The 15,404-nt window shown below is 24.3% G+C and overlaps 2 protein-coding genes across 3 annotated transcripts in view; both read left to right on the top strand.

Annotated features, from left to right (window-relative positions):
• The window catches only part of LOC107997226 (uncharacterized), a 32,640-nt gene extending 19,754 nt beyond the window's left edge, over positions 1-12,886 (top strand). The window contains exons 3-7 of one of the 2 annotated variants that reach the window (XM_017055673.3): positions 4,226-4,336; positions 4,647-4,784; positions 4,943-5,040; positions 6,910-7,075; positions 11,304-12,886. In XM_017055673.3, coding sequence (XP_016911162.1) covers positions 4,226-4,336; positions 4,647-4,784; positions 4,943-5,040; positions 6,910-7,075; positions 11,304-11,407 — 617 coding nt within the window. In that variant the 3' untranslated portion in view covers positions 11,408-12,886. Of the gene's footprint in view, positions 1-4,225; positions 4,337-4,646; positions 4,785-4,942; positions 5,041-6,676; positions 6,843-6,909; positions 7,076-11,303 lie in introns of both variants that reach the window. The other variant, XM_017055674.3, reaches the window with a different exon arrangement.
• A 139-nt stretch (positions 12,887-13,025) lies between these two features.
• LOC107997160 (glutaminyl-peptide cyclotransferase) lies at positions 13,026-15,241 on the top strand. Its single transcript, XM_062081363.1, has 6 exons — positions 13,026-13,296; positions 13,450-13,593; positions 13,802-14,071; positions 14,135-14,296; positions 14,358-14,583; positions 14,660-15,241. The coding sequence occupies exons 1-6, from the start codon at positions 13,204-13,206 to the stop codon at positions 14,809-14,811; spliced, it is 1,047 nt and encodes a 348-aa protein (XP_061937347.1). The 5' UTR covers positions 13,026-13,203; the 3' UTR covers positions 14,812-15,241.
• The last annotated feature ends 163 nt before the right edge of the window (positions 15,242-15,404 follow it).

Raw genomic sequence — 15,404 nt, 5'->3', positions numbered from 1 at the left:
TAACTTGTACTATAAATAAGATAAATATATTGTTTATTATATATATTAAAATTAACATTATTATATTAATATAAATATTTTCAAAATTATTTGTTTCGGATTCTTTGCAATTTTATTATATTATTAAAAGATTAAAAATTTAAGATTTATTTTAACAAGAATGTCGAATAGAATTATTAAAATGTAATTATGATTACATAAATATGTTACAATACAGTCATACAAATATATAAATATAATACGAAAATTCATCATGCTCCAAGAGCCTTGAAACAATGACAAATAATATTATGCGAGCCACGTGTACTCATGATTGAATCAACGTGCTGCACCTGGCACTTATTACCGGCTTGCACTTTATTATTTATAGTTATATATTCATACCTAGCATAATCAAACTCAAATATTTCTTGAATTACATGCAATCAATATTTTATATTTTATTTTTCTTATTTAAATTTTTTCTTCATTTTTGATTTTATTAAAAATTCTTGTTTGACCTAATTAATTTTAAGTTTAAGTTAAGTTTCAATCCAAAATTAAATGCTAAATTTAATCTAAATTAAATTACTTGGAGATAGAGAATAGAGAAAATAGAGAAAATAGAGAAAATAATATATATTCAATTAAAACAATTTAATTCTAATCTAAATTTATCCTATTATTAATCTAATTTAAATCTATTTCAAATTTTAAAAATACAATAATATTTAATATTGAATATATTTTTATGTTTCAAAAATTAAGATCAAATAATAATTATATGTATAAGAAAAACTTGTTCAGAATGATGACAAGATATATCTATTTTGAATAATTTCTTTGTTTATATCACTTAACCTTATATATCTTGAGAACAAAGATGAATCAAATTATATTTATATTCTAAATATATTAATAAAATTTTCTAATTTAAATTTAAAATTCTATAAACATATAATTAATATATTATAATATATATATAATATATATATATATATATAATAATATAATATATTATAATATATTAATTATATGTTTATAGAATTATAATATATTATATTATTATATATATATATATTATATATATATTATAATATATTAACCAATCTATTATATATAATCTATAGTGAATAGCGAAAGAATGTAACGTTGCATAATTAGCTACTGTTAATTCACTTTGTCTATCAACACATGATACATTCACTCATTCTTTCGTCCAGTTGAAACTTGAATATTTTATGAATTCATTATTCAAAAAGGTTCGCATTTTCTCACGATGAGAAACGTAAGCATTTCTAAACTGTATACCGCAGTATAACGGAGTTAATTCCAGTTTATACGGAAGTTTCATGTATCACATATAACATAACCTATATTTTTCAAAGTAAGAGTGCTTTAATCGTTTAATTCTTGATGAATCAAAGAACTTTCGGCAAACTTTTATTCAAAATGCTATTTTTATTGTTTGTTCGAAGCGATAACGAGCACTACTATAATCGTGAATGCGTGGAGGAATGAAATGACAGACAATAGAAAGTATACTGAGAAATTCTCGGGGAATGAGAACAACGGTGGATGTTGTTCCCGTCATTTGAGCGGAAAACAATCGAAACGATCGATACATTACGTGTAACCGTCTTGTACCGTTCTTCGACCGCCAGTTCCTTATCGGTTTGCAGACATACCGTTTGCTTCCATTTCCGGCGTTCTATTTCCGGTATCGTATTTGATTTATTTAGCGTACGTGATCGTATATAATAATGGCAATAATATATCGATTTTTCGAAAATATCACAAAGTAGTCATGATTTAGTATCGATATATTGCAATTATCAATATTTTTTTGATGTACTTTAAATAAATTTAAAAAATATGAATTTTGTAATATCTAAATATATAATAGATGGATAATGAATTTATAATATCTATAACTTTGTTATATATTATTTTATATTTGTTTTTAATTTTATTATTATTAATCTATTAAAATTATTTACTTAAAAATTATTTAATATTTATTTTAAATATTATTTATTATTATATATATATTATATATATTATTATTTCACATGTTTCAATCTAATACTGAAAATTATTATTGTATTCTATATGTTTTTTTATTTACAAAGTATTTACAAAGTAAATAAATATCTAATACAAATTAAAAATAATTGAAAAATATTCATTGTTTATTTTATTGTTTATTATTGATTTTACTTTGAAATTATTAAGAATATTTATTATGAATTATATTTCAATGAAAATATGAAATATAGCTTCAAATTTGTCAAAATTTAATATTGTAATAAAATAATCATGGATATTCTCATTTTCGATACCATTTTATAAAATGGAGGTCACGTGCATACGTGGCGACCATCATGGATGCATGTGAAAAATTTGAAGAAACCAGTCGACGACCGGTTTTGGTCAAGATTTTTCTTTTATTTGAATATTTTTCTGTGTTTCTTGTCGCGACAACTTGCCATGTCGTAACGACAGAAAAAGAAGGAAGCAGAATAAGTTCTATGTTGAGCAAGGATACTCTTCCTGAATGGCGAGGTGTCTTAACGCGTGTACAGTTAACCACGAGTCAATGATCTTGGCATGGCGCCTCATTTAGACGAAACTAGATTCGAAGAAGGTCGAGGAAATGATCGTCACCGATTGAATTACAAATATTTCAAACGGTATGCGAGTTTACTTGATACATCCCTCAATAGTACAGATATTGAAAGCTTAATTAGGATTTCAAATTACGTGCAGATGTCTTGTATTTTTTCTGTCAAAGAAGTTTTCATTTTCATTCTTAAGTATTTTTTTTTCATTCCATTAAATTTAAAATTTAAGAAAAAATTTTTTAAGAAGAAAAAAATCTAGAAGGAAAATTTTTAAATATTTTTCTGATGACTTGATTTTTTAATTAATTTTCTGAATGAACATAATATATATTTATTAATTATAAAGATATAAGATTAATATATAAAGAAAAATATAGCATATTATAATATAATACTCAAATTCATTTTCAAATTTTTTAAAAATTAATTGATTTCAATATGATCTTAATTTTTTTCATATATTTTTTTCTATTTAAAAATTTTAAATAAAATTTATATTTATTTTTTTTTGAATTCCTAGAATTATTCAAAAAAATAAATGTACTTAAACAAAATGATATAATTTTATATTATTCTTATGTATATGTATATAAGATTTCATATAGCACGAAAAAAAATATATTTTTATTTATATATATACAGAACTAAATAATTTTTGTTGTTATATATTAAATAATGCAAATGCAATACATATAATTTCTGTTAGAAAGTTTAGTAGCAAAATTTCATAGTATCATAGTATATTACTTCTATAAAATAAATAAAAGATTGTAAAACTTTCTGCACATGTACACATATACCATGTACAAAAGAAAAAAGGGAATATTTAAACAAGCTAAAGGAGAAGGTTAATAATTCGTAATTAATATCATTATACTTTTCTTTGACGTTTTTAGAAACACAGGAAACTGTGAAAGCATCGAGACACGAGCATGACTTTTTCTTTTCACTACGTGAAATGCCTTTCGAAAGTAGTATTTCGTAGATTTGGAATGGCCAAAGAGTACCGTTGCCCATGAAAGATAAACTAGAGGTTACACGAGCGACAACCAACTTGAATATATGTGTACACTTTATACACATACCGTATATACTATATAGCCAGTGATAGCGCATTGCATTCTGGGTCACGTGTTTTTCAATACGCGTGCGCACAATATGTCAGGGCTACGAAAAAATTCGACACTTTTAGCTAAGAAATTTCTTCGATCGATTCAAATTATTAAGACAAGTATTCAAATTATCTATCGAATTATTCTGAATGATTAAAAATTATTATGTTTCTTGCAATAAAAGTTTTTCTATTAATAGGTTATTATAGATTATTTATTATTTGAATATTATTTTCATGATATATAAAAGTTTGTAACGATTTCTTAACTCGTATTTTAAACGTAAAAGAATTCGAAATTTTATTTTGCAATCGGCCATTAGACACGTGCGTAATTAGAATGTTTCTAAGGCAAATTTCCATGACTATCCAATTAATCGGCAACAACCGTGAAACTTCCTTAAACAGACTGCATCGATTTTCGCAACTTAGTGAGGATTTCGCAAAATCATGTTGCCCCTGTTAGTTAAACATTGGATTAACGTAATTTTGCTTTCATTCATTGTTGCAGTTCAAACCTATCTAAGTCCTGTGGAGACACATTGTATGAACATTAATTACTTCATCCCTGATGAAGAAAATCTAACGAGAGGCTTTTCCGACGACGCAATGACTCGACTTCGTATGTAAAACGAACTAAATAAAATATCTATACAATATTTTTTTAGAATTAATGAACTATTAGCATAGTCACTACTTTTTAACTTGCAAAATTATCTCCATTATATCGATTTAATTCTTAAAATTAAACATTATAAATCGAAACATTATACCTTCTTCTTGTCATTCTGAATGTCACTAGAATTATATTTTTCGACAATCTGTTGATATAATGGGAGCGTTAGCTGCTTGTATGACTTGAGAAAAAAATCAAGTTCATCATTCCTGTTTTAAATAAATAAATTTCATTAGTATGTTTTATTGATTTCCAGACATGGGCAGATCTGTGATAGCTCTGTTTATAGTGGGATTTGTTGCAATTTTTACGGCATTCTGGACGGGAGTGGTAGGCTGTTGGAAGAGGTCACCAGGAAATATCACAGCCACTGCAATTTTAATGTTGCTAGCATGTTAGTGGCTTCATACATTTAATGCGTGTTTTATCTATTCATTCTATGATTAATAACTGCATAAAAAATTTTCCAATTATTAAAATATCGTTAAGACAAATCAAGCCTTGAAAAAAGACAATCATTCTCGTTTCATAATATTATATTTGATAACACAGGCCTATTAAGCGCTAGCGCAATGGGTCTTTGGCACGGAGTGGAGTATTACGAGAAAGAGAAAATCGTCGGAGAAGAGTATTATCAACAATGGAACAACGTAAGTGACATTTTTTTATTGCTTTATACAGAATTATATAGAAGATAATAAAAAAAGTCTTCATAAATTTAAAATAGATAATCCACATCAAATGAATGAAAAAAATCTTAAAAAATATAAATATTTTTTAAAGTTCTATTTTTTCTTTTAAGTGAATAATCTGTTTTAAAAACTTATGAATTATTATTTCTTTCTTCTTAATTATAGAAAATCTAAATATTTTTCTTTTATTTTTTCATGTATTTTATCTTGTTTTGTAATACAATACAATGAATATTATTCGCTTAAAAAAATATTATTTATAAATTTGAAGATATTAATTTTTCGATCCATGTTTATTAAGATTTTTTTTTAAGTACTATTTACTTTGAAAATTATTTTTTTATTATTTTACATAATGGAAGTGGTACAATATTTGATATAATTCAATATCAGTAAAAGTTAATTTTCACTTTGTAGCACAGATTATTATTTTCCAATCATTTATGAAAATCAGTTTCGTAATTTCCTATCAGTTCGTGAATTTTCTAGCGTGTATTAATGTATGCTTCAAGATAAACACTTGCAACCGCTGACTTGTGTAACATAGAAAGTAACTTGTTGCTTTCGATATCGGACGAATGTATTTCTATATCTTTATCGATGAAGATTTGAACAATCTTGATGTAACATAGAGTGAGAGAATTTAAATAATCTTGATGTAAATCTGATGATAGAATGTACACAATATTCGAGATTCGTATATTATTTTTATATTTTATATACGTTTCTATACATTATCTAAATAAGGTACAAAAACTCGATATTTTAAATATTATTTTATTATATATTTATATATTTATTAATATTATATTATATTTTCAATTTTAAATCAATTAAAAGATTCATATCAAAACGATTCTTTTTAATTTTTATTTCTTTTTCTAAAAAAAAAATATTTGAAAATCTTTAATTTTTTTTAAATAAATTTCAATTTTCTATAATAAAATATTCATTGTATATTACAAAAATGTTATAAATATTATTAATAATCATGTTACAGAAAATTATAGTATTTCAGTTATAGATGTTCAAAATTTAAGATATGATTCTTCAAACTAAAATAAAACGAAAATCAAGAACTAAAAAATTGCGTTTGCGGATTTATTTTTTAATTATTTTATCTAGTTTTTTTTTAGTTCATTGGCAGAAACAATCCAGAGATATTTTTATCAATTTTTAATTGTCGATGACTAAAAAACAGAAATAAATGCTCAAACGCATTTTTTTTAATTTTCATATTATTTTATTTTAGCTTAAATTAACCGTCTTTTAAATTCTTGAATTCTTATAATCAAATCGTAAAATTAGTAAATTTTAATAAATTAGTAAAATAGTAAATTTTATGATCAAAATTATTGTTTTTTTCAAATATTTTTCGACTACTGGTTATCATAAAAATAAAACATTCAAATATATATTGATTCACTTTGCTTTCAACAGCAAAATTTCTTACATTCTTTTTAATTATGTTCGTTAAAAACACAAACCATTAAAAAATTCCTAGGACTAAAGGCGATGATTCCAGAAGGATGGAAGGATGGAAGGTTCCAGAGAAAGAAGAAACGTAATTGTTCATTCAAAAATTTGCCTACAGGTTTTAAGAGACAACACGGTGCAGTGGTACGGCTGGTCGTTTTATCTTGCCTGGCTGGGGGTGGCTACGTGTTTAGGCACGATGACGCTGTTCCTGATCGCGGCAACCTGCCTGCGGCGGGAGCATGCTCGCGAGCAGGCACAGAACATACAATACATCATGCCAGGTGACGCGCAAACGCTGAAACGGCCGTACTAACTTTCCCCCTCTTTTTTTTTGGAATGCGGCTCTAGGTTCTGAAGGACAACTCACTAATCTCGTACGACTGGTCGTACGTGGTCGCTTGGGTCGGCGTCGGTTGGTCGTTGGTCAGCGCGATCTTGTTTAGTGCCGCGGCGATTTGCTTGAGGGGCGAGAGAATGCGCGAGGAGGCGATGAACATGCAGTACCTCATGCCTGGTACATATTTAACACCTTTTGCTTTTGCCGAACGAACGCGATTGGCTCGTGCGGATTCCTCTTGAGGTCAAGGAGATAGAGCTGGGTCAAGGCCTGATTTTTTAGTTTTGTGAAATTTTAACTTGAAACTTTGGAGATATATTTTAAATTGTGCATATGTGAAATTTTTACGATATTTTTACGATATTTTATGGATTACGGTAAATATTTTATGATTGCAAAAGATTCTAAAAATTTTGCAATTATTCAATAGATAATTGATTTGATATAGATAATTCACAAATAATAATTGGTTCATAGTTTCAAAAAAAGAGAAAAATAAATAAAATATTATCATTGCATTATTATTATTTCACTAAATTTTCAAATCGAACTACATTGTTGAAATCAATCTTTGTGATGTTTCAAAAAATGTTTTCTTTCAAAGTAGTAAAAATGGAATTTTAATAAAATCGATTTTGTAGTTAAAAAATATTTACTATATTTATTCTGACAAAAAATTTTAACGAATTTTGATTTCTTGAAATTTTTTCAAATTTAAATTCATATTTAACCAATGAAAGAAATAATTATTTTTGCTTGCAAGAAATTAAATATATAATTTTTTAAAATCCAATTAAAATAAATCTAAAGTTTAAATATTTAATTAGATTATTATTTTAAATATTTTAATAATTATTATATATATTTTAATATTTTAATTTATTTACAATTATTATAATTTATGTACAAATTATCTCTTGTCTAGATTTTCAGAGTTTTAAATAACCTAAAAAATAACATAAATTTTGAGGTTAGAAAATTAGTTTTATGTTATAATTAAAATTAAAACTAAATTACATTAGAAAAGTTCAAGTATTTAATTATTATGAAATTTTTTTTCTAAATTGAATATAATATTAACATTTTTAATTCTAAAGAAATATAAACAAACAAAATGAAATATCGTAATGATAATTCAGTTATTGATATGCAATTTTATTTTTATATCTTTTTTTTTTTTAATTGAACAGATATTTTTGTGAAAATATTTTTGACCATAAAAAAAGGATCTGTACGAGCATTGTGTACCACTAACTTTTATTCATGATTATTGGGTTCACGAAAATGACATTTCTTGGTTTAAAAAATCTACTAACTTAAATTGATTCAAAATATATTAAAAGTTTAACGAGAAAAATTGTTAATATAGAAGCAATAAATGAAAAATTCATTAGATATCGCTATATAATAATATGAAGATAATTATAACATACATCATGACTTTGTCGTTTTAATTAAATTAATTAACTTATATTTAGAAAAATATAGTATTTATTCATTATGTATATTCAATCACTTCTTGCAGTGTATATTAGAGAATTATTCATTTAACTTTTATTTTCTATGATCATTATCGACAGAGATGAAATAAGGCTTGAATTCCGTATCTTTTATATACACGTGTATTGAATTATTGGTCCAGAGTATTGAATTCATGATGAATATAATATATAATAAATACCATAATAACATCGAAAAGAATATTCGTTCAAAAAAAACTAATGTATTCTCGATAAATTAACTTCAACATAATTAAATTTAACTTGATGCAATAGTTGACATGAGTGACATCTATTAGCATCTTCGTAAAATAATAAATAATATGGAAGTTAATTAAAGCGAAACATGAAAATTTTATTAAAAAAGAGCATTTAATTTTCAGTTGCTTCTATATTGACAAATTCAATATTAAATGTTCAACTATATAAGATCGTTGATCGATTATTATAATTGAATATGATCCTATAAATAGATCTTGTCACGAGAACAAACAAATGATCATTACATTAAGTACAATCATTAATAATTAAGTACAAAAGTAATGTATAAATGTTAAATAATTATAAATTTAACAAATGTGTCCCAAACTAATCGATAATTATAAAGAGATTAAAGTACTGACAGGGAATGAGAGAAATTATTGCCCGCTTATTTAACATTTTAATCAGAAAAATTGGCCTCTACGAAAATTATACGTTGTATATAAAATAACTAGATAGAATCCCAACTAGAGTTATTTGTTAATTAAAATATGGCTCCAAGAATAAATTCGATTGTAAAGCATTAGCAGCATCGTGAGAAGAAGAATGTTCGATATTCGTCTTCGTGAAACTCTTACTCGATCTACTCACGGTCTATTTCCATCGTGGATTAAAGCAATTTTGTCACGCTCTGATCCTGGAGAAAACTTTCTACATAAAACAATTTCGATCGATCATCGATTTAAGTACTTTGAGATATTTTATTTCATTCTTATTTTAAATTTTCTTTTCATTATTAATAAAAAAAAAAGAAATCGGTAATCAGTATCACCAAGAAAATATTATCCATATTATCCTATGTATTAATTTTTAAAACTTTTAATTAAAAAACAAATGAGTTTAATTTCTCATTTGAATTATCAATTTCTTAGATTTAATAGTTTTTTTAATAATTTAAAGTTCACTTATTCATACTTTTTTTTTATATAAATTGCTAATTTTTTTATGATGAATTTGATAATTCGTTTAAAATATTGGAAACCGGAGAAAATATGTAGAACTATAAGACATCTACAGGTGTGTTTTAATTAGCCCCTTGGAAAGTGACACACTTGCCTAATTTTACGCTCGATCCTCTGACGCTTGTTGCTTAGTTATTGATACTTATTTGATCTTATTGATGCTTGTATTATATATAATGTATTATGTATTATATATAAATATCAATATCAAATATCATTCGATAAACAATATATCATAAAATTCAATGAATAATATCATAAATAAAAATAATTGAGGAAGAAATACAATAATTTTAAAAAAAAACACAATTTATTTATTTTTATTAGAATCACAGATATATTTTTTTTAGTTAGTTTTTTTAGTAAAATTATTATTTTTTATTTGTGTTAATGAATGTGTTAAAATGGCAAAAAAAAAGTTTAATATTCCAATATAGATATAAAGCCAAATAATAGTAATTTAACAATAAATGTATATGGATAAATTCTGATAAAGAAAAATACAAAATATGAGATTAAATACTAATTATAATTATGCATCGATAAAATACAAATAAAAAATAAATTTTATTTAATTCAATTTTCAATCGCTTAAAGATAATTATAATTTTGATGTTTATAATATATATAAAAATTCTTTGAAAAATATATATCAATATATCGTTTGAAATAAATTCAAATAAAAATCAATATATTTTTAATAATTTTATTACAACTTATTACATTGCAATATACTTTACTGATTTCTATTTATCTTAAAACGATATCTCGAATATGTTATATCGAATGTACCGATAATATTTATCAATAGTCTGTAATTTCTGCATTAGCAGAATTCATGTAAAGCTACATCACAACAGAATCCAATTTACATCGATACTCACGAAGATGAATAATCAACAACATGCTTTATCTTACAAAGGAAAATATCATATTTGTAGTAGTGTGATTATTTAGTATAAAAAAAAAAATATGTTAATTTTATCATTTTTTGCTGTCGAATCAAATAATAAATAACAATATTTATAGAAGAGAAAGTTATTAGTGAAACTTGTTTGTAATTATCGGATAGATTTAAAATATTAAAAATTCGAAATTGAATAATTACGATTATAAAAAGATCGGAAATGTTATAGTGAAAGCAATTGAAAAACAATTTTCTTCAAAACGAATGTAACTAATCAATTGAAATTGAATTTTATATTTGTTTATCTTAAATGATTAGAACTATCTAATAATACTCTCAAAAATAGCTCTTAATATATTATAATCTTTTCATATTAAATAATTCGAAGTTTCTCGATAATATACTCGATAATACAGTTTTTTATATACAAAAAATTACAGAATATATTTTGAAATTTATATATTGAATAGAATTATTGAAAAATTTAAAAATATTTAAAACAAACTGTAACGTTGTTATTTATCTATATGTCAGAATTCATAAATTTTATATTTCAAGTATCAAATGAAAATACATTATCACATATATTTATTTATTTCCTTAAATTCTGTCTAAGCGCTTCATTTAAAAATTCTTAAAAATTGCAATTTGTCCATTGATGCTAAAATATTTTTTAAATAATTACCTAATATCTTGTATAATTACATTTAAAAATCATCATCTGCATGACAATCAAATTAATATTATTATTTATTTTTTTTTTTTTATACTTTTAGTATATCCTCAAAAGCAACAATACGCTTATGCTGGTTATCCGGCACCGGCGGCGTATCCAGGACCTTATTATCACGGATCGCAATATGGACCCTACAACTACTGAAGAAGATCTGTATCATCTCTATCAATGGAGGAAAGAGTTTAGAGCGCGGAGTATTCTGAAACGTGCTCATAATGATTGAATAAAACATTAAATATACCTGGCAAACGATGATTCCCATAGGGAATAATAAAAAAAAAAAAGAAAAAAAATGAAACGAACAAAAAATGAGGATTCCTGGAGGTCGATCGTAAATTCCAAATCGTACCTGCACGAAGGAAGAAACAGAAAAAGCAGAGAAGGACGACCTTGGGTCCCACCCTAGACATAATTTATCACTTACTTTAAACGCCACGTTACGGACGTTCTGGTGCATATATATCCGTCTGGGTCCCACGATCTTCCATCTCTTTCAGTTTTCTCTTTCAGCAGGTGTCTGTTTTGGTATGTGATCGCTCGCATGGGACTCGCGAAAAAGAGAGTTGCTCAAAAACAGTCCGCGTACTTAGAACTGAGATGATTATATATAATATTATTTTTTTCTATCTAAAATCTAATATTTGTACTACTTACTCTTTGTACGTGCTGATCACGCTAGGACAATAATAATAGTAATGATAATAGTAATAATAATAATTACATTTTGAGCGTGGGAGAGATATATTTGACTATATATAAAATTGGCTATATGATCTTTCTCAGGGGAATGAGAAACGATTTATCGTTCGACGTTTAATCGTATAATTAATAACAGTATCTCGATGTCGAATTTCTGAAAGTACTATATGACTTTAGAGGTTAACCGTCAATTCTTAAAGTGCCTTACTTTCAGTTACCTTTTTTTTTATTGTAAATTGTATTTTTAAATAATCTATATTTGAATTTTAATAAAAAAAATTGTAAATTATTATAAGCAGAATAATTATGAATAAAGAGAAATCGGTAACTAAAAGTAAGAGTTAATAAATCGAGGAGAAAATGTGTTAAATGAATATTGAAATTTTTATTTATGTTTTAATAGAAATTTCAATCATAAAAAAAATTCGGCAATATGGTGCAAAAAAAATATTAATTAGATATACAGATCAATTTAAACAGAAAATATAAAATAGGTGCATTTTATCATTCACAAATATCATATTTCATAATAAAATTCGCATCATCGATTCATTAGACTTTCTAACATATATATAGATCTTTTTTTTCTCAATAACTATATGTAAAATTTGTTGTTCCGGTATCTTTACGTATGGTATTAAGAAGTAATAAAAATATTCCAATTACTTTATACATATTTCTTATAAGTAAATAAATTAAATTAGATTTATTCCAAATACTATTTTTTACAATTGTTATAATTATATTGTGAAACTTAGATAAATGAACTAAAAAAATAATAGTATAAGTATAACTGTTTGTTCATGTACATTCGGAATCGTTCATTGTTTCTAAAAACAAATACTATAAAGAGTTCTAACCCTGAATAAAAGGTGCAACGTATCATTAAAAGTTGTTTAATATATTTGATACGTTATAAACGTATGTCATTTTCTTTTATTTACCTGTCAAATTTCTATTTAATCCTATTCTTTATCTTAGAAACAATGGTTTTTAAAATTAAACCGGTCTCATTTTCATTTATATCTTTCTATAAAATACAAATTTCAAAATATATTTGAACATATTAAATAAGAAAAATTTTAAAATTTTATCGAATTGGCACAATTAACCAATAAAATTCAAGAACTCTATTAGTCATGTAGAGTTTCAAAATGGCGACGCGAATTTAACATCTACAATGGCTACTTCGCGGCATTCATTGTCAGTTCAGTATAACTTTGTAACGGTATAAGAAGAAGATGAACTTTGTTTCACAATTTTTTTTAATTTCTATCAGTATTTTAGTAATCGACTCAAATATTGTAACACAAAAAAGTTTTCAAAATGAAAAGGTATGTAACACGCGTAATCTGAATATTTTTATTGTTTGTTCATTTTTATTTAATCCTTTCACTTTTGCTATTCATCTCTAAAAAACATCTTTCGCAATACATTTCATTGATTATCGTTAAAATACATCAGTTACAGTCATGAAATGATTCCAGTACAATCACAAGACGACCGAGTTATCAAGGAATCAAATAATAAAATTGTCAAATCTGTCAAATGTTAGTCATTTAAATGAAATTTTAGATAACATATGCATTGTGAGAATTGTTGGAACACCAGAACATACAAAAGTAAAAAATGTAAGTTGAAATAATGTCAATAACAGAAATATTATAAAAATACAATATAATTCAGTAATATTTTTAAATTATATTTATAATATATAATAGAATTGATTTTAATTATGATTTTAGTAATTCTAATCTAATACAAAATTTATATATAAATATGATGTAATTCTAAAAGGAAACTATTTATTGATAAAATAAACTTTGTTTTTCTATAAAGTATATTAAGAAGTCATTGGAAGATCTTAATTGGACTGTGGAAATTGATAGTTTTAAAGATGATACTCCAATTTTTGGACCTTTAGAATTCAAAAATATAATTGCAAAGTTAAATCCCAATGCAAAAAGATATTTGGCATTGGCTTGCCATTATGACTCAAAGTATACTAAAGAACGGAATTTTATTGGTGCTACAGATAGTGCAGTACCATGTGCTCAAATGATTAATTTAGCTAAAGTTATGAAGAATTATTTAGAATCTATAAAAAATGTAAGTGAGATTTTATTGATAATTTTTATTTAAATTTTTATAATCATTCTTTTTTGTTTTCAGAATGATATCAGTTTAATGTTTATATTTTTTGATGGTGAAGAAGCATTTAAAGAATGGGGTCCAAAAGATTCTATTTATGGTGCAAAGCATTTAGCTAAAATTTGGCACAATAATTATACTATTTTTAAAAATGGAGAAAATATTTCTGAATTAGATAAATTAGTAAGTATTAATAAACATATAAAAACTTTTATAAATATTTATTTTCATTTTTTTTTTATAGGATTTACTAGTTTTGTTAGATTTAATAGGTGCACCAGATCCAACATTTTATAATTACTTTAGCAATACAGAAAAATGGTATTCTATATTAATAAATGCTGAAACTAAATTAGCTTCTTTAAGAAAGTTTGAATCATACTCTTATGGACAACCTACGCAAACGTACTTTCAACCATATTCTGTAGAAGCCTATATTGAGGATGACCATATTCCTTTTTTACATCGTGGTAAATATTAATCTCTGTATATATATATATATATATATATATATAGTATTTTTTTCTTATAAAATATCTGTTTCAGATACTCCTATCCTTCATTTGATACCGTATCCTTTCCCAATTGTTTGGCACAAATCAAGTGATAATCGTAATAATATTGACTTAAAAACAACAGAAAATATAAATAAAATTCTAAGAATTTTTGTAGCTTCATATTTACATATTAATATATAATTGCTAATTAAGGAATTTTAATGTTGTTATAAGACATTTATTTTTATTGCATAACAATATTATAAAATATAAAAAAATAATATAAAATTTAATAACAAAATAATATAATAATAATAATATAAATAATATAAAATTAAATAACATATATACGTAAAAATAATGATATTTTATGATAAATTATGAACAAAAACTTGAAATTATTTTAAGGTTAATTTATAAATTTTGTAGTTTGAAAATTTATATGTTGCAATTTTATACTCTTTACATATGCCATTTGTAAGATAAATTATTGTTAAACAAATTATTGTAAATTTAATATTATGTATTTATATGTATAAATTTACATGTATAAAAATAGAAAAAAATTTATGTATATGAAAAAGAATAAGAAATATTAATTTTTTACTATAAATAAAATATCTTCATTGAATAATGAGCGAAATAATTTCAATAAACATATAAGTTTAATATGGAACGAATTATAATTGCAAATATTGTTTTAAATTTGAATATAAAGATGGAAACAAATATAGTATCGAGGAAATCAAACACGTGACTTCCGGATACATGTTTAGAATAAGAATTCAAATATA

This window comes from Apis cerana, linkage group LG11 (genome assembly GCF_029169275.1).
Source record: "Apis cerana isolate GH-2021 linkage group LG11, AcerK_1.0, whole genome shotgun sequence".
Lineage (NCBI taxonomy): Eukaryota > Metazoa > Arthropoda > Insecta > Hymenoptera > Apidae > Apis > Apis cerana.
Note: the sequence above shows the minus strand (reverse complement) of the source record. Positions and strands in the feature narration are given on the sequence as shown.

What these genes read in the sequence shown, in the direction of transcription:
- LOC107997160 (XM_062081363.1), top strand. Translation starts at nt 13,204, where the DNA reads ATGAACTTTGTTTCACAATTTTTTTTAATTTCTATCAGTATTTTAGTA. An exon ending in AAAGTTTTCAAAATGAAAAG is followed by an intron (nt 13,297 to 13,449) that starts GTATGTAACACG and finishes AAATGATTCCAG; the next exon opens with TACAATCACAAGACGACCGA. An exon ending in ATTTAGAATCTATAAAAAAT is followed by an intron (nt 14,072 to 14,134) that starts GTAAGTGAGATT and finishes TTTTGTTTTCAG; the next exon opens with AATGATATCAGTTTAATGTT.